At 42.0% G+C, this 24,588-nt stretch overlaps 2 protein-coding genes across 6 annotated transcripts in view; both read right to left on the bottom strand.

The window, feature by feature from the left end:
* DGKQ (diacylglycerol kinase theta) overlaps positions 1-8,091 on the bottom strand; it is a 130,692-nt gene extending 122,601 nt beyond the window's left edge. The window contains exon 1 of the mRNA XM_077345597.1: positions 7,988-8,091. The gene's annotated coding sequence lies outside the window, so the exon portion shown is untranslated. The remainder of the gene's footprint in view (positions 1-7,987) is intronic.
* LOC143841382 (protein regulator of cytokinesis 1-like) overlaps positions 5,292-24,588 on the bottom strand; it is a 38,343-nt gene continuing 19,046 nt past the window's right edge. For 4 of the 5 annotated variants that reach the window (XM_077345611.1, XM_077345609.1, XM_077345612.1 and 1 more), the window contains exons 6-14: positions 23,090-23,242; positions 20,734-20,881; positions 20,310-20,446; positions 17,840-17,935; positions 16,718-16,858; positions 16,161-16,250; positions 15,033-15,113; positions 12,559-12,660; positions 5,292-8,093 (exon numbers count right to left, since the gene is read on the bottom strand). In XM_077345611.1, coding sequence (XP_077201726.1) covers positions 8,025-8,093; positions 12,559-12,660; positions 15,033-15,113; positions 16,161-16,250; positions 16,718-16,858; positions 17,840-17,935; positions 20,310-20,446; positions 20,734-20,881; positions 23,090-23,242 — 1,017 coding nt within the window. In that variant the 3' untranslated portion in view covers positions 5,292-8,024. The remainder of the gene's footprint in view (positions 8,094-12,558; positions 12,661-15,032; positions 15,114-16,160; positions 16,251-16,717; positions 16,859-17,839; positions 17,936-20,309; positions 20,447-20,733; positions 20,882-23,089; positions 23,243-24,588) is intronic. The other variant, XM_077345610.1, reaches the window with a different exon arrangement.

The following is a 24,588-nucleotide window of genomic DNA, read 5'->3' on the forward strand; positions in this document are numbered from 1 at the left end:
GGGGGGGAGTATTTTTTGATTATCCAAAATGGCTGAGCCTGAAAAATCCTGAAAATATTCAGGATTTATTGGGACCCCCAAGTAATCACAGCTGAAGTACATTTAAAGAGCTCCCTGTCCCTTTAAATTTCTTTTGTTTGAGAGGCTCAACTTGAAGATATTTAAAAGGACTGCAAGACCTTTAAATGTCATCAGAGCTCACTCACAACAGCTTGCAAAAGGCATTTAAATTTTAAAGAGACTGTTCATTTTAAAGTTTAACTGCTTCCCCCCCTCCATTAGAAACAATGGATGAGGACATCTTTTTTTTGGGGGGGGGCACAAAATTGGACCCCCTGGTCCAATCTTTTTGAAACAGGAATTATAAAAAAGATTTCCCTCAATAAACAGCTCTCCATCACAGCCACAGATCAATTCTCCATTATAGTCTATGGGGATCTTTGACTATAATGGTCCCCATAGGCTATAATGAAGCAAAAAAAAAATGGCATTCTTGAATATGTATCAAATTCGGATGCTATACCAGTATTGGGATTCAGGAATATCAGGAAGTAGTGAATTTTCTGAGGCTCAGTATACCTGAAACGGCAGGTTTTTTAAAAAAATTGTACACCTAGTTCTCTGAACAGAAATATAAATTTAGTTTCTCCATGCAAGACAAATGTTATCCACTAATAAGAGTGAAACTTTGAGTTCAAGATCACCACTAAGCGCTTAAATAAGAAGAGTTATCCTACTAGTATGGCACTTTTTATGAAACTAAGCATAGCTAAAGGTTGCCCAGGCAAGCCAGATCCCATCAGGAGCAACATACTTCACAAAATAGTTGGTGCACCTTTGGTACAGCATTTTATGGACAAACAACACGGATCCACTGATTTCATAATGATAAAGTCCTGTTAAAAGTAGAAATTGGGCGGATCTTAAGGACTTTCACCCTTCAAGGGTTAAACTCTGACCTGGAACTTCTGACCTTGCTCAGCTAATTGCTCAATGTAGAATAAACACTGTCATTCCCCACTGAAAAAGAATTCATTTGTTGCAGAGAGTTCCAGCACCAGGTAAGTGTTCTGGTCAGTATTTTACTTAATCTATCTATCTATATTATATATTTTCATTCTCTTCTTTCATGTTTAATGAACAATTTATTTATCTAAATGGTATACTGACAAATATATATTGGTTTTTGTCATCAATTTGATTCCTACCTTTTAAATATTTTAATGACTATGGAATAATTGTACTATGGGATCTTTCTGTCATATGCATTAAATATAAAATTGTGTTTGCAGAGAGTTCCCCTGACGGAGCCTACACAGCAAAACATGTAGATCCATTACTTATCACCTGGCATTTTCCCCCATTTGTTGCATTTACTATATACATGCCATACGATAAATAATAATAAATAACCCTTTCAGAAATATGTCAAGATGCCATAATATTGAAATGATCATGCTTTTTTACATGCACTTCTTTAAAAATTCAAGCCATTGTATCACATTATTAAATGGTTAAGATTTTTAATAATGTAAATAAAGAAAGCCACGATTTAAATTTGCAATGTAAACATTCATCAATTTCAATCTGAATTCTGTTTCAAACGGGGGAAAAATACATGTTACAAATACAAACATAAACAATTCATACCAACATCGTAACAAAGCCAGAGAAAATGCAACATGGGAACAACAGGAACATTTATTTAGGGCTCTTGTGCATATTGGTGATGCTATAAGGTCATGGCTTTATGGCATGAAGTGAAATGTTGCAGCAATCTGCTATTGTAGCCAATATTTAATATTATTTTATGGACTTAATTTTAAGCATTATTATTTCCCAAATATGACAACATGCATACTGAGACTCTGTTTCATGGCAAGGTGATATTAGAGTTCCATGGAAGCCGTAAATCTCTCATGTTTCATTTATTTTTTATTTATTTTCTTAGATTTTTATACTGCCCTTTCCACACTGCTATTTTGGTGCCTCTTCCATTTTTAATCCAGAGTCATTTTCCTGCATAGTGAACCCCCTACAGATGTGGACTTTGCTATAGTTATAATGGCGCTCACTTTACTAATGACAGTAATTGCCTATACTAGGCATTAGGCACCCAAAATAACACAAGCCCATAAAATTTTGTTGGTTTAAGCCTAAAGCCTTACGAGCCTAAGTCCTCAGAGAAGGGCGGTATAGAATTTAATAAACATAAAAAAAAATTCTTATTCATACCTTTTACTTCAGTGTCCACATTTGACCGGGCTTCTCTTTTAAACTGTTCCTCACCACCACACACATAATTAATTTTTTGCATTCCAGCATCTTTTGTTTGTCACTTAAAGATTATATAATTCAGGCACAATTTGGGTGCCCTTTCATTCTCATTTCAAAATGATTCTGCTAATTATTTTGCCAACTGATGCTTTATTATCCTTGGTGTTAGTGATACAGATCCGATAATCTACTTTGCATGCAGAAGATCTCAGGTTCTCATTTGTGGTAATAATGATAATGCAGTATTGGATGTTAAAACCTCTCTCTGAGGCTCTGTAGAGCTCCTGCAATTCAGAGTTCATAAATATGACTTCCATAGGCCAATTACCCAACTACATCTCTTCCACCTATTAGTCTGGATCCAATGGACACATTTTATGTAAATAAAAAGCACTGGGTGTGGGGGGGGAGATAGGCCCATGTTTTGTAGATTCCTGCCATAGACATAGCATTGGTGACACTTCAGAACGCTGGATTGGGGTGGTAGAGTTTACAGAAAGAAGGTAAAAACTCAAGAGATCAATTGTACAAATAGAGACCTGCTCATGCATTTTTCAGGGTATCCCGTTGGCCTGTCAAAATAGCCCCTGGAAATAATCAAAACAGCATCCAATTATTCCTATTATGAAATCATTATTGGCTGGGAGTAAGTTGATGATGTCATAGATATATTGATGTCATTGCACCTTAAAAGAAAGAGACCTTAAACATCTGTGAGATCAAAGGAGATCTACACTTGTAACACTGGCCATGCTAAGGAAGAAGCATGCCAAGTAATTTTAAGTGAGACAACAAGAAAGCATTGAATAACAACATCGGAAGGTTTGCCATCTAACAAAGAGCAATTATTTCTTGGGAAAATGGTAAACATGTTGGAATGAAAACTATGTAAAATGTATGCCTTTGGTAGGTGAGATTTTATTCAAAAAATATAAAATCAAAATGTAATACATATAATAAAAGAACAGCAATTAAAAACAAGATGACAGATCTAGTTAGTAGTACTACAGCACCAGAAGAAAAACACAAACTTGAGGCACCAAAGGCTCAGGTAATGTGACAGTCTTCGCCTGACCCAAAAAGATGGCAGGTGGAAGGAGTTCTACAGAGAGAGTGAAACAAAGGAAAGGCCTCTATTCTCTAGCACAGAGCCCAAAAACTTAATAGACGGGCACCTGGAGAAAGGCGTATCTGACCCCCAACTGACTGGTAAGTTACTATGGGAGGCTTTAGGTCTCATTTGTATGGACCCTGGATGTTTCCAGTGACAACATCAGTATGTTAAATGCCACCTTTATCCTGCCTTTCAAGATCGGGGGGGGGGGGGGAGCACACATGGTGGCCTCTGCTCATTTTGTCCTCACATGAAGATTTTAACATCAACAGCCTAAGCAGTGGTACCAGCACAAGGTTAGTCAGTGAACTTCTCATGACAGAGTAGGAACTTGAACTTGGATCACATCACAATTCCACACACTAACAACTATACCCTCACGGACTCAGTAGACACATAAAAAATAATACAACAAAAGCTTAAAGAACCTGAGAGTTGTTAGCTCCGGATCGCAGTGAATAATATTTTTCTGCTTTTTTCTCGCTCCGACATTTAATATTTGTCTATGAAAAACACCATCAAATCTGCAAGTTTTCTAGAGAAGGGCTTAAGTGCAGGAGTGCTTAAAAACCTGACAGTGATATGACTGTTAGCCTTATTGTTCCTTTTCATGCTTCACAACCCAAAACTCTCATCCTAGAAGATATCATTACTTCTTTGTGGTCTCTGCACATCATACTGATGGGCACTTTGCACCTGCACAGAGATGAAATTAAGAAAATAGGCATAAACGTCTCCACCACCAAGGAACATGCTTCTAGATGACTGCTTTTGTCTTCAATGCTAAATTCCTTTTGTCTTCTGCAATGGAGACCTCATTTGGGAACTTCTCCAGAGTTTCGTTCCCCTCAGAGCTACTTCTCTTTCCAACTTTTTCTACAGTGTATGAGTCCTCTTCAAGACTCTTGGGCACCCCATCTTGGCTTCCTGCTTCACTCTGTGGTGAAAAGTACCACAAGCATTAAGGGAACCTCCAATCCAGAGAAACTTGGTTATTATCTCTGTTGTGTTCAGGGGAACCCCATAACACAGAGGGCGCCCTCCTCCCCCTCCTAGAGGTATTGTTGGGGGCTCCTAGGGATGGGACAATGTTTCCACCATATCTTGTCTTATTATCGTATAGTTTTGGTATATGTATATGTGCATTTTATAGTTTTTAGGTCAGGGGTTTTAATGGGATTTTTGGTTTTTATCTGACACTGTAACCCGCCACGAGCCTCCGGGGAGTGGCGGGAAATAAATCACAACAACAAGAAGCACTAAATCAAGTTCACTTGCCTAGCACAAAAGACCCGTCTGCATCTGTTCCTTTCTGAGCATACTCTCTCGAGGTCAAAGGGTGACTTGGCCCTCTGACATCTAAAGTCCCATTGGCATTAAGTACTCCTGCCAGTACTAACAACATCACACCAGCTCTGATGTCTAAAAGATCTTGTATTCTGAAGAAGATCCTTGTCTTTCAACAGAAGGAGGCTGATTCCTCCACCAAGGCCAACTTTGAGTTTGACTAATGGAGCACCATGCATGTTGCTCCAAACAGAACTCATCCTCAAGACCACCCGATATTTGGTTGCAAAGAGATGTTCAATATGGTCACACCACTCCCTTCTGGGCAGATGAAGGAGTCCTCTGGGGCCCCCATCCCACCTTGTGATAAGCATTACTTACAAAAAATTAGTTAAGTGATGAACTTTGTGCTCATTAGATCTTTGTGTTGGACAAATAAAAAAAATACAAGCCGAGTAACTTTGAAATGTAGAGGCAACATGTTATAGCCAAGGAGAAGGTGTCAAGCTGCCCTATTCATCCTACTGCCATAGTCCACCTGCAGTAGTGCAGGAGGAAAAGTCACCTGAATTCCCCATATGTCTATAAAAGAATCGTAGTAACAAGCTTAAAATTATTGTTCTTGGCCACTGTCCGCATGAACTGCAAGACTAATGAAACTGCATCCATTGAAGGCAAGTGCAGAGCAATCTATTTGAGCTCTATCTTCAACACAACTTGAGCTCCTTGCATCATTTCTCCTTGAAAGATTTATCGATTTATTTATAACTAGGAACTTAAGCTCGTTGTACGTTGAAATATAACGGGTGCTAGCATGGTGTGATGGTGGAGAGTTTGGCTTAGAAGTCCTGGGCTTGAAGGGAGGAGGAGAAAGATGCAGTGGTGAGAACACTGGAGGGAAGCAGGCAGGCAGGCAGGCAGGCATAGAGAAAGGGAGAAAGAGAGAGAAGGGGAGAAAGGAGATTAAGCATTTGGAGAAGAGAGAGAGAGACAGAGAGAGAAAGCAAAAGAAAAAAAGTGAAAGAGGCAGAGAGGGAGGGAGGAAGGTGCAATGAAAGTGGACAGGGCAGGAGGGGGGCGGGGAGGTGAAGGGTCCGCTGGGTGAATGGGAGTGGTGGGGTAGAGATGGGTGGCTGGGTGGGTGTTTGGGGGGACGTAGCGGTAGAGCGCAGGTGCGGCAAAGGGAGAGAGAGAGAGAAAGGTAGAAAGGCGAAAGGAAAGAGGACTGGGGGAGGTGAAGGGGAGTTTGTGAGGGGGAGCATCAGGAGAAGCGGGTAGGGTGGAGATGGGGGGTTGTTTGGGGGGGGGGAAGCGGCGCTAGTCTCAGGTCAGCTCCCCCTCCGGCCACCTCCTGCTGGATGCGGGGTGCCTCAGCCCGGCAAAAGGGGCAGGCCCACTGCGCCTGCAGTTTTATGAGGCTTTGCGCCTCCCGATTGGGCCCTCCGCTTGTCAGTCCAGGGGCCAATCGTTGCCCCCTCCATCCCGGACAGCGCCCACCCCCACAGCCCTTACTATATACAGCTCCCAGAGCAGTGTGAAGATTACATTTATATCCTGCCAACTCCCACATAGTAGCTCATGGCAGGTAACAATAACCCTCATAAAACCGCAACAATCATAAAAGCCCGTTAAACTCTCTAAAAAAAACCATGGAGAGATCTCAGGGGCCATTTTGGGGGTTGCTAGGCAACCACCTTCCATGTCTTCGTGAGGTTATGTGGGAGGAAAATGAACATGATTGGAAAATGATAAAAGATGGGTGATGGGAAGCAGGGAGAAAGGTAAAACTGAAAAGTAAGAGAAGGAGGAAAAGCTTGAAATGGGAACAGACAGCCAAAAAGTAGGTACGTGGGAGGGGAAAAAGGAAGCAGAAAGGAAGGGGATAAGTGTGCAGAGAATATACAAGGAAGTGAGAGCTCCCTTTGTGAGCTCCCTTACTCATTATCTTCTATTTTTCTATAGTATGGAATAGCCGCATTTTTTAGAAAGCCTATTTAAATGTTCCAATTGAATACTGTCCACACTTTGTCCTTCGTGCAAGTAGTTTTTGGGAGTATTTTTCAGCATTTAGGAATTATTCATGACAGCAACTGTGCCTGAATTGCAGTTTGAGGCACTACGATTTAATGACGACTTCTTTGAAGAAATAGAGCAGAGAGAATAATTCCTTCTAGATAGCCAGGCAGAAGAATATCTTGTGGCCTCAGAAAAAAAAAAACACTGGTATTTTCTAAGCACGACAAACTCTCATATGAAGATATTTTCAGAGGTTAGCCATTAGGCATGTGCATTTGGTTTACCCAAGCTGAAAAAAATACCAGAAAAATGCCTTATGGGTATTTTCCAAGTCTCATACTGATGAGAGAACCTATTTCAGCTACTGGTATAGCTGACCCAGATAAAAGCTAATCTTTTTTTGAGCTTTTATTCGGGAATATTCGGCTATACTGATTAGCTGGGTGGTGGGAGTGCTCTGCTCCTGGTGCCTCAGCTGATCCTCTCCCAGCCCCATGCAGGTCCAAGACAGCTCCTGCTGCGCAGCAGTTTAAACCACCAAGCAGCAGAAGCCTACCAAATTGGGACCATGGGGAATGGGGCGATGTCTGCTGCCTGGTGGTCTAAGCAGTTCTATGCCCTGCTGGCTCTGATTCCTCTTGCTTCCAGTTCAGTAAACTATGCTACAAGTTACAGAAGCAAACAGTGGGTCCCAGGAAGTTAAAGAAGCCAAGAGACCTTTAATTGCCTCGAGTCAGTTCACTTCAAACTTCTCAACTTGCAGTGAAATCTGAATTCGAGGCACTTAAAGGGATCTTGGTTTCTCTAAATGCCTCGGACCCATGGAGCCCCCCCAAAAATTCACTATACCCGAACCTGAAAAATACCAGGAGTGTTTGCACACCCGTAATAGCCATGTAAGTCTGCAGTAGAAGAACTTCTGGACTCCTTTCTTTGCAACAGCCCTCCCACCTTTTGCTTGAGATATACAAACTCAAATCCCCAATTTTCTACTTGGTTTCTTGACATAGGGAGTTTTGACTCTCGCAAGGGTTTACCCTGAAAAGCTTGCTGGTGTCTAAGGTGCTACTGCACTAATACTAATACTCCTTGGAGTTTCTGGGGAGCGCTTTTCATTAGAACAGATGTCTTCTCCAAAAGCAGCCTTCTCTTCCTCTTTGTGTTACGTTCCTTATACAGCTAGAACAAAAGCTTTAGCACTTTTTAAAGAATTAGCATATTTATTCATATAGCCTGGACAAAAAGCATTGTAACACTTAATTTTTTTAAAATAAATCCCTTTATGCAACGGACCTTGGAGAACATTTCAGTTCCAGTTCAGGTAGACTCATCAGTTCAGGTTCTCCTTTAATGTAGAATTGAAAATTCTGTTGCTGTTGGATTTCATTGACAGGTCTTTCTGTAACGTTTTAAAGAAGAAAGAGTTACGTTATTTTCTAGCAGCAATGGAGCCAACACAAGCTTCACATAGAGATTAAAAGAGTTATTGCTGTAAATTCTGCTGAATTCTGCCCCTTCATATGTCAGCTAATGTCTATAAAATAGATGACTAATCCTCTTAGCTGTTGTTCCCAACTCAATATGCCCCACAGCTTTTTTTGAAAAAGGTGTTGTATACACATTTTCTTGATGTTCACATTGCATGACAAACTGCTTAGTGGAATTGCCTGGACCCCAGGCATTAGCTACTTGTAACTTTTTCCTGATGGACTCCAGTCTCTGAACCTATCCTTAATGTTTGCTAACACAATAGAAACACAAATGTTTTGAGGGAACTGAAACAATTACCCAGTATTCCAAATGAGCAAGTATTTAATTAACACCTCTATTACCTTCAGCTCAGTTTGCTGTAGTAATAGTGAAAGCAAAGTTCACTATAACTAGCCCAGTTTCACATCTGGGACTATAGATCCATTTGATGCAGAATTGTCCTTGTCTTTTCTAGCCCATCACCTATTTTAGTTAGACCTCTCTATGCCATTCCCTAGAAAACCTTCCAGTAATGCTTGTTAAAAGTTTAGAGGCAGAACTTCTCTGCATCTGGAAACAAGAAATTGTCACTCCAATTAATCTTATCTAGCTGCTTAGGATAAGGGTTGAGTGTTCCTGTACCTAATGTCTTATTTGTTTATAGTTTACAAACATGGCATGTTGTTTAAAGTGTTGGGTCTAGGATCCAGGAGACCCAGGCTTGAATTCCTACTCTGCCATGGAAGCTTGTTGGGTGACCTCAGGCCAGTCACACACATTCTGTCTAATGGGGGAAAAGTTGTAAGTCACTTCTGGTCTCCACTGAGGAGAAAAAGCAGCATATAAATATAAATGACTAAAAAAAAAGAAAGCTCTGAACTGCTTTCCATGTTTGCCACCATGCAGTTATGAGTGAAGGAGATCTATTTGTCTCTGGGCTGTTTTTACAGCACTGTCACAGGGACCCAGTGGAGAGCAGATATGATACTGGTGCTCTCCCAGCTGCATTGGCTCCAGATTGGAGATCAGATCAGGTTCAAGGTTTTGGTATTAACCTTTAAAGCCCTAAACGGTCTGGGATTGGTATATCTATGGGATTGCCTTTTCTACTATGCCTCCCAAAAGTCATTAAGGTCAACTGGTCATAACCTGCTCAGGATCCTCCACCCAAAGGAGGTGACCTTGGCTTTGATCAGGGTCAAGGCCTTTTCAACTTTGCCTCAGCCTGGTGGAACAACCAGCCATGAGGGGTCAGGGCCCTATGGGGCCTTAATCAATTCTGCAGGACCTGCAAGACAGAATTGTTCCACCAGGCCTATTGTTGGGGCCAGAAAGAACATCAAGAAGAGCTGGCCTCATTGCCAAAAATAGAAGGAAGATTTGCCTCCCGGGAAAAAAGCTGGATCCCACGAAGTTTGATTGAAATGAGGCTGATATACATATAGATGTGTTAATATTTATACTGGTTTTAAAGAAACTGATTGTTTTAAGAAAAGTTGGTTTTTATACACCTCTTTTCACTATTCGAGGGAGTCTCAAAGCAGTTTACAATTGCCTTCCCTTCCTCTCCCCACAAAAGATACCCTGTGAGGTAAATGAAGCTGAGAGAGCTCTCAGAGAAACTGCTCTAACAGGACTGTGACTGGCCCAAGGTGACCCAGCAGGCTGCATGTGGAAGAGCGGGGAATCAAACATGACTCACCAGATTAGAAACCACTACTTTTAATACTACACCTATACTGCACTGAGTTATCAAGAAGGGAGGAATACAAGATTATTGTTATATGGCAACTTAAGTTTGGATCCCATAATTAGTCAGTAGAAGGCACTCAAGCACAGATCTCTCACAGCCTACTTCATCAGCAGTTGATATTGACCCAGGGAAAGATAATCCCTAGGGTAATCCCTAGGGTCACGTGGACTCAAGACAGTTAAGGAGGCTCCACCTAGTGGGAAATGAAATGAAATTCTACACTAGAGCTAACATTGAAGAGTAACAAAACCAGAGTCCAATGAGAAGCATTAGTTTCATTCTCTCCTCAGCGCAAACTTACAATCCACATTAGGCTATGTGTTTCCTAGAACCCCAGTAATCAATTTTCCATGGTCAGATGTAGCTGTAGAAAAAAATGACCATTCCTCCACTCACAGATCATGAGATCCAACCCCAGGTTTAATGAGCAGAAAGAGTTAGTCCAAAGGGATTTATTGATCTATTCTGGGGGAAGAGAAGAACCACTCACCAAGCGGAGATTAGAACTTGGTTACATTTGGGAATAAGGGTTAGGGATTTGAAGATAAGAGGTGGCACCACAGCATTCAGGAAAGGCATTGCATGTATGAGGAATTCAATTAGGGATAAACTGACCATGTAAGAGGTGGCAAAGAGACAGGGATATAATGAAAAAGGGAGGAAGGTGAAAATTGAGGCAATGCCTTGGAAAGCTGATTTTCTGGAAATGCAAAGGAATAAGAAGCTGCAAAAGAAACTGTAGGAAGAACTCCACAAGGTATGAGCAACAGGAGTGGTGAATGATTTTGGCATCTGCAATACGGCTTTACAAAGGAATGTCTGTCAAGACTGTGAAAGGCGATGGTCCCCATTTGAAAGGCTTTAAGAATGGGGGAGAGCATGGCATGTTCCAACACAGCAGGAGGAGAAAGGCAAGACTGTTGATGTGAGGGGAAAACAAGAGCAGGAGAAAAGAAGGAACGGGACTGGGGGAGATAAAGAGCAAATAGGAAGGCAACAAGAGAGTTCTCATTTGTCAAGAAAAACGGGGGCGGGGGGGGAGAAAAAGGAAAGCAGAAGAGAAATCACAATAGTTAAGTCATAGAAAGCAAGTCTTTCTTGGTTAGCAGGTGGGGGTGGCCATGCAGACCTCACATTCAGGTAGCAGACGGATTGTTAGAACGAGTGATTGTGGCTCAGAAGTAACAATGCTTGTCTGAGGAGCTGGCAGAGAAAGAAAGCTTGCCGTGAAAATGAGCCAGGTCAGCCCAGCCTTTTGACTTTGTCCAAAGACACTCGGTTGCTGGAGAACATAAGTAAATACAACAAATGGGAGGGGGAGAGATAAACCAGAGCTGAGTGTTGGTGGGGGCAAATGAATTGAGAACAGAAGGGTGACTACTATTGAGTTCTGAGGGAGAAAGACACCCTCCCCCCTAAAAAATCCCTATTATACTATATCAGTTTTCCCAACCATAGTACCATATGGTTCTGTGGAGCCCCTTCAAGGGTACAGCAGCAGTTTTCAAAATGGCAGCTGGGGAGAGCCCTCCCACCCTGTGCTTACTGTTTATGTCTGACTGAAGAACTAATAAAAGGGTGTTTTTTGTTAAAATAAAAAGAATTCTACCCTTTACTCGGGCAGGTTAACCCGCCCCCTCCCAAAGTGCCAATGATGGGTCTTGACAGGGTGGGGAGGGGCCATTTAAATCTTTGCTGGCCAAGGCTCCTCTTTCTTCCAGAGGGCGTGGCAAGTTGACATTACCTGGTAACTTGAAGCCTAAAAAATATTTCAGTAATACCTCCATGGCCAAAAGGTTGGAAAAGGGTACACTAGCCTGAAGAAAGGCTGAGGGAGAGCACGGCTAGGGCAGAATGCACACAGTACAGAAAGCAACAACCCCCAGAGAGATCCAACAGAGCAAGGCTGTGTTTACTGTCAGGAGGAGCTATACTAGTGACTCTGGTGCAACAGTATTGGAAGCCAAGTACAGGAGAACTTAGGAGATGGATTGGGAGGCCAGTGGAGAATGGATATACCCACAAGCAAAAGAAAGATGGCCAGTTGAACAGATAGACATCATGAAATGCAGGTGACCAGATCCCAAATAAGCTAACAGGTGATACTCTTTTGCAACTGCATTTGACAACGAGGGCCTATGTCATCAAAGCAAAGCAAAAATCTGATGGGGTGCAGAAAAAGGATTTTGTATCTACATTGACATGTGACAGGGAAAGGAGACAAGAATTGGCTCAAAAGGCACTGGAATTCCTTAGTGGACAGCCAAGGCAGTAAGGCAGCTTATTTTACAACAAATAAATGGGTTAAACTAATCCTAAAGCCCACATTTCCCCCCCCTAGAATTAGCCATCATCAGTTCATACAACTGCCTGGTAGGTAATGCAATGCAACAATGTTGTCATGAGCTGCTCTCCCAGGCAGCTTTGATAAATTGTTAAGCCTAAATCCACATTAAGCCCATTACTGAGCTAATGACCTTTGCAAACACTGGAAATTCCAATCTGAACATAAATTATGCTGGTTACAATCTCAAATCATTTCCGCTAAAGTCAGCACTTTGCTTCGGAACCTCCCCCTAAAGTAGCCTCTGCTCATTTCCTATAAAGCTATGGTGATTAAGGAAATACGGTAAAGACATACCATGAAATCTGAATAGCTAAGTTGACTGCCTGGTATGCTTTCCTTGCACTCTTCCACGGGTGGTCGGTGCAGGGAATCTAGAGGTATGCTTTTGGAAGGAGTCTGCAAAACGTAATTATAATTACACCTACTTGTCTTGTGTAACATTAAACACAGTCTTTAAGATCCCTTTAGGTCCAAGCTGGATCACTCATTTAATTGGAAAGATTCCAAGCAGTACATTTCACAATTCGACAAGAACTTCCAACACTTCCTCCAAAATGTGGAATTGGAACTGTTCTATGCTTCCCCCTACTTTTGTTCTTCAGCTGCATTATTTAACACAGACAGAAGTCACATTCTTTTCGTTTTAAGTACTTTTAAAATCCTGCTGCGGCATCCTGCCAGATTTTGAGGATTGTAACGCTTGCTTATTAGTCACCTTGCAGAAATTTTGTTTCAGATGCCGACTGCGTTGGTCTGCAACACAAGACCACTAGCACCTTAAGAGCCCAAGAAGATTTTCAGGATACATGCTTTCGAGAGTCAAAGCTTCCTTTGTCTGATACAAAGGTCTCTAAAGTGCTACTGATCTTCAATCTAGCTTTGCTAAGCATCTGTTAGCAAGTCAGATTTCTCGTCATTTAGAACGTTGTTCATGCTAACCCACTAGAAATATAATCTGCTTAGGCCTTATCCTCACCTACACTGACCTCGTTGAACCCACTGATTTATCAAGAAGCTGGCTTTACCTCCCACAGACCATCCCCGTGAGTGTACAGTCAAATTCAGCCATATTCCCGACTCATTAGTGCATGTGATCCGTTCCTCTCTTGCCGTGTTTGGGGGACTTGCTTTTTGACAGCATAAACTTTCAGGCTCATTTTGAGCAGTGCCAGTGACCCAGTTTACCGGTAAGACTCTCACAATGTCCATTATAGCTCAAATCATTACTGTAGCATGCATGTCTTCATTACCTTGTCCCGTGAACTATTAAAATTCACCTTCTGGCAGAATGGGGCAAAGAGAAATAGAAAACATGCCAAAACGATTAATTTAATTATTACCGCCATCAGCTGAATAGTTAAGTTTTTAGAGATAACATTTTAATGGGAAGGATTGTTTTAAGCTGTTGATTGCTATGTTTATGTATTGGATATATATTTTACATTATTGTAAACTGCCGCAAGCCAGTTCGCTGAGAGCAGCGGTTATATAAATCCAAAAATAAATAAAAATAAAAAGTCAAAATAATAAAGTTTGTATCTAACAAGCCACCAGGACACGTATTTCCCTTGCATTCGCCTTTCCTTCTTAGCTTTGTGGAGTGGTTAAGAGCAGTGGCCTCTAATTTGGAGAGCCTGGTTTGATTCCCCACTCCTCCACCTGTAGCCATCTGCATGGCCGGGGGCCAATTATTGTTCCCTTAGAGTTGTTCTCAGAGCACTTCTGTCAGATCTCTTTCAGCCCTACCTAACTCACAGGGTATCTGTTGCGGGGAGAGGAAGGGAAGGTGATTGCAAGCCAATTTAAGACCAGGGTATAAAAAAAACAGACCCTTCTACCAGACCCTTTGGATTCAAAGGATCTTATGACATCTGTGATGGAAATGAAGGGAAGGGGAACCAGGGAAGGATATCTTCCCTCTTGCACATATGGCTCTGTATGCTGAAGGTGAAGAAAGGAAATTTTGCCTGATTTCACCTTCCTCACTGCCTCCCCACCAACAACAACTGTGTTGCTTTTTGTTCACCCAGGCTCTACAGCACTAGGTATTCTGGGAAAGGGAAGCATGGGTGAAATCTTGACTACCATCCAATGGTACATAAGTAATCTTGTCAGTCACTTAGCAGAATCAACATGTAGCAGTGTGAAGATTTCTTGATGACTTTATACTGAACAGTCCAGTCTATGTTTTTCTCTCAAACAAGAATACATCCTTTTAGGTCCTAATCAAATATCTCCTCTGAGGGTAAGCTCAGTCTTGGTGTTTCCGCGGTGGCTACATTTTTTAAAGTCAACTGTCAAGTATGACACAGGCAGTACATTCTTCAGTTCCACCCCCCCATACTTTCAATGGGCTTACCTCTAGTTTATGGAGCAGGGGAACAAGTACCATCATGGAAACATAAGTGAGAAAATAGATATACAACCTGACTCTGGGTGCTTTGCACAAGTGCCACAAACTCCTGCTGTCTGGGTTCCCCACCTCTCAGCCATAATTTCTGGTAAATCCAGCCATTGTTAGCTAAGTATCATATTTGCACTGTTCAACATCATCCCTTACAGCAGGGGTAGTCAACCTGTGGTCCTCCAGATGTCCATGGACTACAATTCCCATGAGCCCCTGCCAGCATTTGCTGGCAGGGGCTCATGGGAATTGTAGTCAATTGACATCTGGAGGACCACAGGTTGACTTCCCCTGCCTTACAGCACTAGCAAGCTTGCTTTTAAAACACCATTACAAAAAAAATAATTTGGAACTTTTTACTCACCTTGATTTGACCAGACGGGTTGCCAGCATTTCTGGCTGCGATATTACAGCAGCTGCTCGATTTGAGTATAGATCCATTTACCTGCAAAACAGAGTTTCAAGTGAGTGTCAGAAACGCCATGCTTTGAGCCTTCGATAAATGGTACATGGAACGTTGGAATTCCAGCATAATCTTCAATTATGTCTCATGAAAATGTTCTCAGGGCTGCCAATGAGACCTGGCATCTCATCCTTCCGGGCTTTGAAAAACATCAGTCTTACATTGCTTTTTTTTTAAAGTAACTAGAGCCAGTGGTAAGCAAGTGCTTCATCTCCCAACTCGGTAAAACCAGCTTCTTGAAGTTTAAGCATCTTTTACAGGAAATGTTGCTTGATTGGTTTTTGAAAAGGAAGTTGGCACCAAAGTGTTAAGAAAATTCAGAATTAGCTGGAGGCTGTAGATCATATAGTCAGTTCTCCCCAAAGCCATCACTAATCACTAAACATAATAAGGTTCAAGTTGACAACTCACTCCCTACCTGTTTGGCCCTCCCTGGGGGTGTGCTGCCAATAAAGAAAGAGCACTCTGCCAATGAGGGCCAATCAGTTCACATTGCATGCAGACAACCCACTCCCTACCTGATCCCCCCCCCCCGAAATATTCCCCCAATAGGAGATGGCCCTTATCCAGGAATGGCCCACCTTGGTAGTTTAACCCTGATCAAAAGGGAGCCCTCAGCCAGGAAATCCTAATTAGGAGTCACGTCTCCACCTCCAACTTCCTGCCAGTTTCACAAGTTTGCTGGATAGAAGAGGTGGCAGCCTCATAGCATGCCCAGTTACCAGTCAGGTGTCCTTCCCTCATTCAACTCAGAGGACATGGAATGCAAGGGGGGGGGTTGAGCTGCCTCCTGGTGCAGCCTCTGTGCACCGTCTGGAGGGGGGGCTGTGAGGTCAGCCAGGAAAAGCATCTAACGGGCTTTACTTCTAGTACATAGATATTTCCAAGTCAATATCCTCAGTGATTGAGAGGAATCCAAGGTAACTGGACATTCCAGTACTGTACACCAACAAATCTATGCACCATTTATCATTCAGCTTGCATTATCAAGTTCCTATCAGGTAATCTTCCAAACGGGTAATACTTTACCTTGCGTGTCTTGGTGGGAGTGGGCGTACATGCACCTGCAGGTCTTTTGACAGCTGACTTTGGCGCTGCTGATTCATCCTTCTTAACAGACTGCAAAACAAGAGATTTGATCTCCGAAATGATGGTATTTTACTCATTAGTAAAGCTCTAAATTGCCTCTTTCATAAGTCAGTCCTGTTTAGCAATCAACACAGACAGCAATACACATGAAGGGCCTATGGAAGTAACACATTGTAGATTAACCCAGGACTCCAGAATGTGGCAGAGACAAAATCACCATCTCCACTATGTACCTGCATTATAGCTAAGCACATCTTGCCTATATTGCTGTTCCTTTACCCAAGTGGTTCTCCCCCTCCCTTGAAGCTGCAACCATCGAAGGCAAGATCCAGCTGTGACACAGGCCTGCAAAAACCAGTCAATAGCATCCAGGTTCTCTCCTTTTCTTCGTCATTCACACTGATGGGGATACCATCAATTAATAGTAGTCAGGATTTAGTCCTTGTTTCATGCACAATTAGAATCTGGTTAAATAGCTTAACCAAAAAAAGACTTACGGTTTTTGTCTGATCTTTTCGAAGCCTATGATGTTCTAACTGACGGTCTACGGATTCTAAAAGTCTCTCATTGTTGATCAGGAAGTTGGCACCGTTTTCTCTTTCCCAGCTTTCAACACTTTTCTTTAGGTCTTCGCTCAACTAGAGTCATGAAGAAAGTTTCATCAGCCAGTTTCATGGAGACTCAAGCCAGCACACAGAAAAATTAAAATGCCATCACCATGGCTGCTACACACATCAAAAGGCACCCAATGAGTGCTATTGTAAAATTACAGTCCACCTGTGCAATGTTGCAGCTGAAAGCAAATTTTACATACTAGAGAACTACAAGGTGTTCGGAATGTATAAATCATTTGGACAGGCATAGGAAACTTAATAGAGCCTCTTGTGGCGCAGAGTGGTAAGTCAGCAGACATGGTGTCTGAAAGCTCTGCCCATGAGGCTGGGAGTTCAATCCCAGCAGCCGGCTCAAGGTTGACTCAGCCTTCCATCCTTCCGAGGTCGGTAAAATGAGTACCCAGCTCACTGGGGGGGAAACGGTAATGACTGGGGAAGGCACTGGCAAACCACCCCGTATTGAGTCTGCCATGAAAATGCTAGAGGGCGTCACCCCAAGGGTCAGACATGACCCGGTTCTTGCACAGGGGATACCTTTACTTTTAGGAAATTTAGCCCCTGGCTATGCTATGCTCTTTAAATAACAGGTTACACACCTGCTGACACTGTAAACCAGGTTTTCTCAACCAGGGTTCTATGAAGCCCTGGGGTTTCTTGACAGTCCCGGAAGGGTTTCCAGAATTGTGGGAGTTAATTTTTAATGTGTTTTTTAAATGTGTTAAACATCTACCAGGTGATATGACCATATATGTCAACCCATTCCCCCCCTCTCAAAATGGCCAGTGATGGGCTTAGAGGTGTGAAGGGAACGGGGACCAGGTGGGCATATACACAACTATGCTTCCCAACCATATTCTGGATGATCACACGACTTCTGGGGTTTCTCAAAGTCTGAAGAATGTTCCAGGGGTTTCATAGTGGTAAAAAAAAAAAATCGAGAAAGGCTGGTTTAAGCTATGGAAGCTCATTGTGGGCAAGCCCAGATAACAATACCCTGGCACTTACTTTTAACAACTGCTTTTGGATCTTTGAACGCTCCCTTTCATCTTTGAGCAAGTTACCACCTCGGTTCAGTAATCTGCTTGGATCTGTTGATTTTTTCTGAATGTAAGCACAATAGGCTATATATCAGTAACAGGCATTTTCTTACCATACAGAGCAACATTTATGCTGCTCCTGCAGCATTACCAATATATTCAAGGAACAAAGTACTGTAGATTATGGAAGTTTCAAGGACAACCAACAACTGGTACATCAGAACAAACTTTAAGTCCAGTGGCACTTTTAAGACCAACAAAGTTTTCATCAGGGTATAAGCATTCCAAAGCTTGAATTAAAAAAATTGCTGGACTCAAACTTTGTTTTGCTGCTTCAGACCAACCTGGCTACACTCCTGAAATTGATATGCTAGTATTGGTTCCCAAGAGATTATGATAAACATTAGGGGCCAAGCCTGTTGCATTCAGGAATACAACAGGTGCTAAATTAGGGCATGGGGTGGGAGAATTCTGTGGAGAGCCTCCCCCTCCTCCCAGGACTTGGGAAGGCTGCAGGCAGCTGTTAGGGAACTCACCGGCAGGGACAGATCTCACACAGCAGGGATCTGTAGCCTCCAAGCCTCAGAGGGAATTGGAAGGTAGAAGGGGTGGTCAGGGGTGGGGGACGGAAGGTGATTGGCTGGCCACTGGACAGACAGGCAAGCCGGTTGGAGGAGGAGGAGGCACTCAGGGATCAGACTGCCGCCCTGAGTGGGTGTTAAGCGCTGAGTGGCACTTTAGCCATAAAACACGCTCCTCCTCCTAGGCCTTACCAGAAATATATTATGTGGAACAATAAAGAGGATGTCATTTTAAATGCTTCAGGTACTGCGACAGTAACCTCTATGTTGTATGAAATTAGGCATAATTGGAAATGTAAAAGCCCAGATGAAAACCTCAGGAGAAAAAGCCTCCAAGGCTTCCCCCCCCCCCCCGCCATGTTTTCGATGGAAAAACACAAAAATTTGAGGAGTACTAGAAAAAAACTCCTATGACATCTTTTCTCCCTTCAAATGGGTTAAATGTTTTCAAAGAAGAGATGAGCTGATTTGTTGTACCCTGCTTTTTACTACCCAAAGGAGTCTCAAAGCAGCTTACAATTGCCCTACCTTTCCTATTCCTATAATAGATACCCTGTGAGGTAGGTGGCGTTGAGATAGCTCTGAGAAAACTGTGACTGGCCCAAGTTCATCCAGCTGACTGCATATGGAGGAGAAGAAGAGTTGGTTCTTATATGCCACTTTTCTCTACCCAAAGGAGTCTCAAAGCGACTTACATTCACCTTCCCTTTCACCTTCTTAAGCATTACACCACATATTTTCACGTGGAAAACCTATCAAGCTTCATATTTTGGGACTGTACAAACCACTACTACAAACCAAGCTGGCTCAGTTGTGTGGGCACTCTGTACATCAACAGAGTTTTTAAATCCAATATGCACTTCTACACCTAGAAAGATACCTGACCTTCATGTAGGCAGTATACAGTGCTTCATTATTTCTGTGGCCCTTTGGACCTTGCCCTTGTCTTGACCTTTTTACCTCAAATGTGTCTCTATAACACATACCTACCAATTGGGTAGCAAGTAGATTATTGTCCTACCCCACGAAAAAGGGGTGGTGGGAGATCAGAAGAAGGTGGGACAGCAGCTGTACCAAAGCCTCAGAGGATATCTCTAAGTTTTTCAAGCTCTCTAACTTGTAGTCACAGAAGTAGAAGACAGCATCTAGCTGGAACTACATCTAGGTGTGCAAATATTATTACTGACCCTTTGTATAACCCTTATTGCTAATAAAAACTATTATGCTATTTAACATAAATCCTGTGTTTAGCTATCTTTTTCTACTTTTCAGAGAGCAAGGGAGATTAAAGCATATAAGGGTTAAAGCAGCACAGGGAACATCAGCTTGTGGTTTTCTCTTAAGTATTACTCATACCTGCCGTTTTGCTTGCTGAAAACTAAGGCATTTATAACATAAATATTTGAAATATTACCATTTTATATGCCAAGTTATAGATGATATAGATGATGAATTTTATGTTGCTAAAGCTGTAAAATAAGGTTTGAGAGGACAGCAAATATTACAGGCATTTCAATTTTTTCCCCAAAATGCACACACACAAAAGCTTATACCTTGAATAAAACTTGGCTTGTCATAAAGGTGTCACTGGATTCAGACTTTGTTCTTTCCAAACATAGTTCAATGTCACTTACAAGTGGTAAAAAAAATTGAAGATCTTTACACTGGCAAAAAGGTTTTAACTTTTGCATACCAGCCACTCATTGCATTAGAATGTTGAATAAGGTGGGAAGCCTGAGGTGGGGGCAGGTAGGAGACGATAACCATAATTCACGAGGATGAGAATCCAGAACTGACCCTTTCAGTGTTGACTCACCGTCTTCAATGCAATACCTTTAAAGACAAAGAAAAGCCTACCTCCAGTTCAATGAAACGCTCCCATGTGGTTGTCCACTTGTGTATATTAGTGTACATAAGTTGGTTCTTCTCATACTGGAGTTTTACATTCAGAAGTTCCTGATCATGTTGGCTCAACAAGTCTTCTGTGAAGTTATCTGGGGCAAGAAAACAGGCATTAGTTTGAGGCATATGGGTAGACTGGCCAAGTAGAAAGCAAAGGCTCAAGCGGGGTTTGTTTGATCGTTGCCATCATAGCCTAGCCAAATAAGTCTTTAAAGTGGGTTGTCCCACCATGCAGAGCAAACAACAGGTCAGGTTCTCCTTTCATAGGAATTACAAGATTAGTTTCAATGCCTTCAGTTACCAAACTTGCCACTTACAGAAGCTGGAAATTAGGTAACCCAACATGCAACACGTAGACAAAAGCTAGAGAGGGAATTACCATTATAAAAAGGCTGAAATGTAGCTCTCTGTTCATCACTATAAAAACACTTTTGCCAGTAGCTATTGAGCTGTTGCCTGACTTCCAAAATAAGGTCCTTCAATTTCTCTTTCTTCAGCTCTTCTAGGTTCAGCAACTGTTCTTCCCACTAATGAAAGCAAAGGAACAGCATGTAGCAAAAGACATTTCATTGAGCAGTTAAATAGCTAGTGCTTCCATGCTTGCCAAATTCTATTATCTAAGCAGCTTTACACGTACACTACAAATTCCTTTAAAAAAACAGTATAATACAGGCTGTAATAAACAGGAAAGACTCGAGTACATTAATATGAACTTTTAAAAACAGAAAGCTTCCATTGAAATTGAGCAAGACATTCAAACTCACTTTTCAACACTTAGTTTTCATGTGTCTAGGACCTCCTCGTCAGATAAGCAAGTTTTTTTTTTGAGGGAGGGAGAGGCTACCTAACTCAAAATACATTACAGCAAGAAATACATTTCAGGTAGGAAAAAAGACTTGATGGTTTTCTCATTATCTATCCTGCTAGTTTAATACTACAACACAGGAGTAACACTATTGTAAGTCTGAGCCTCCAAAGAGGCTGCAGCTTGACATCAGTTGCCAAGAACAAATTAGGTAGTAAATATGTCTGAACACAATGATGTAATTGCTGCAAGGAGCAAGATCAAGGTCACCCTTTGTAAAGGTGAGCCAAGACAATGCACCAGGTTCAAAGCTGCTGTTTCTTCTCCATGGATATACTGAGACATGGGCCAGTTAACCAAATCAGCAACCATGTATACGGATTGCCAACCTGAAGTTGATTAAACAGACTCATTGTTTCGGCTGCATCCAGCTGGAGAAAACGTGGTAAGCTTAAATGTGGAAGACAGTTGTGACTTAGAGATGTTCACTATACTTGCATTGTTTTTAATGGAATACATATTTCCATATTGGGTAACAGAAAAGTGAGTGAGATCTGTTTAATTTATGGAAAGATGCTACAGGAATACCCAGGATGAGTTTTTAACATTTACTGTTTTGTATAAATGTGAATAAGACATGGATCACTAGACCCGGGATACAGTTGGTGCATCAGTTGAAGCTTAGCAAATGCACTCCAAGCCTCAGCAGCCACATGGTTTTCTAAGGAGACTGCTGGGTCAACCAGCACTCCCCACCTGGGTATCTGGCTTTTCAAATGGAATACAATCCCATCCAACTCAGGAGAGATTTAAATCCCTGGTCTGACTTTCTACTAATGCAGAGAACCTCTAACTTGTCAGGAGAAAGTTTCAGCTTGTTCACCTGCACTACTAAGGGAAATAGTCTCACACAACAGGAAACTACAGGATTTATCCCAATACTTGATGGGCTTAAATTCAAATATTACTTGGGAATCAAACATTTATGAGACCAAGCAAAACTCTAAGTGCTGCTGGCAGTTACTGGAGATGAAAGAGGGGATTCCCAGCCCTGACTGGACAAAGTATAGGATAGTTCTACTTTATTGGAAAACCATGTTGACTTATTTATCAAACTGGTTCATGGTTAAAGTGTCTGGAGTACTATTATACATTTAAAATGACAGGTGTTATCAGTGAAAGGACCGTTTATGATTTTGCTGGTAGTATTGATAATAAACTATGATATTTTCTCTGGCCATTATGTCCTCATGAACTATGTGCAAAAAGACTGAACATGGAAGAGTTTATAGTGACTTTCCCCAGTGCTTGTTTTAAAATAGCTGTATTCAGTGTGTACAAAAAAACAGTTACTGAATCAGTTTATTCGATCCTTTCCCACAAAAATTTAGAGTCCATCATGACATGGAGAGCTGTTTTCGTCAGCTGTCAAACCAGCAGCATATATTTCTCAGCAGTTATAAGCACAGTAGAGAACCCAGGGGTCCTCTCCCCCTGGATATCTTAAGATATCCTGAATCAGTTACAAGATTCCCCGAAATGCAACTTGCTCCCAATCTTCATCTTTCCCTAGGATGTGCAGCCATAGGTGTTGGGAGGTGTTCTAGTTTGCATTTGTAGTTTATACAGGGAAGCAGAGAGGCTGGGCTGGCCAGCACAGATAGTCTCCCCATCACATGCACAGAAATTCTTCTTGATAAATTGATGCGATAAGGGGGGACAAAAGCTGAAAACCTCTAGCTCGTGCAATGCAGGAACCCTCACCTTGAAGACAAAAGTTTTTTCCCCAAAGTTCAAGTGTCCTTTGTTTTTGCACGTTCAGGACTGTGGAATTTAGTACCACTCCACACTGGATTAGAGTCCACAGGAGGGTTTAAGCACGGTGAAAGAAGAGCTTACAGGAAGAAAGGTGCAAAATTCTGACCATTACCATTCTCAGTGCTTCAGAAATAGAGTATTCACTTGTGATTCTTTTAAAGTCCTCCTGTTGTTCTGGTGGCCACTGAAATCTGTCCCACAGAAGTTGTACTTCTTTTGCCGTTGTCTCCAGGCTGGCAGTCAAGGATTCTTTCTTGACCTGCAACTAAAAACGATGCACTCACATCAGGTAAGAGGTATATAAAAGTTTCCCTTACCATCAGTTATTGATAGTTCTCCCTTGGTCAGTGTAAGCCCATCCCAGTACTAAGTTGGGGACACACTTAACTGGCTCTATTGAAGAATCTAAATTTATATTCTTGGTTCGTTTTAATTGATGATTACTATAGTCACACAATAACAAGAGGGACATGATCACTGTGTGGTCTTGCTTTGACTCTAAGATTCATTTTTCCAGATATCACATCTTGTGATATTAGAAAGGAGTATATTGGGGATAGCCTGGAACTGGATTAGAATGTAAACTGACTGGGGTAGTCTCCAGGTATGGTGCTGTTTAAGATGGTTACATTTAGTTTATTGGCTGCTTGGGCTAAACATAGACCAGCAAAATTTACCAGTGGATCCAAGGATTCAGTACAAAAATGGTTGTTCTCTTCCTCCCTCACCTAGCCAGGCCCCAAATTTATCAGCCACCACTGGTTTTAGCAAAGGCACGGCAAATCAGATTTTATAGTCTGTGGGAATTCCTCAGTAATGTTCTCCTAGATCAGGGGTGGTCAAACTGTGGCCCTCCAGATGTCCATGGACTACAGTTCCCATGAGCCCCTGCCAGCAAATGCTGGCAGGGCCTCATGGGAATTGTAGTCCATGGACATCTGGAGGGCTACAGTTTAACCACCCCTATCCTAGATGCTACTGCCCAATAATACTCCTGGCTATCTCAGAACTTTTAAAGAGATGGAGATGCTGCAACTTGCTTCTATTCTAACATTCTACAGCTGCACTGAAAGGATGGCATCAAGACCTGAATTTAGCTGCCTGAAAGCTATTAGCTTCCATTTTTTCAAAAGGTCCTTTGAGTCCTTAGAGCTGCAAAGGTGATTCACTTGGATCCCCTCAGCGTATCATGCAAGATAATACAAGGAAATGTAATTAGTGCAGAAGATAATAAGCCTAGATGCTTCAAAGAGTAAATAACAGAGTACCAACCCGCGATTGATCGATTCAGGAAGATTGCCGTGTTGGTCCAAAGCAGCAGAACAAAGTTTGAGTCCAATGACATTTTTAAGACCAACGAAGTTTTATTCAAGATTATATATCTTGAATAATTCTTTGTTGGCCGCAAAGGTGCCCCTGGACTCAAACTTTGTTCTCCTGTGATTGAAGAAGTCGGACTTGAGCTGATTTTTGGCAGTAAGTGTCATAGATGTGGCATAGACAACACAGAACGATAGATTAGGTCTTCACCCTTGTCAAGTATTTATTAGCCTGCAGCCCTATGACAATGAATATTCGGAACAGGGGAATCCACACTAGGAAGCCTTTCTT

The sequence above is a fragment of the Paroedura picta genome, chromosome 7, assembly GCF_049243985.1.
Source record: "Paroedura picta isolate Pp20150507F chromosome 7, Ppicta_v3.0, whole genome shotgun sequence".
NCBI lineage: Eukaryota > Metazoa > Chordata > Lepidosauria > Squamata > Gekkonidae > Paroedura > Paroedura picta.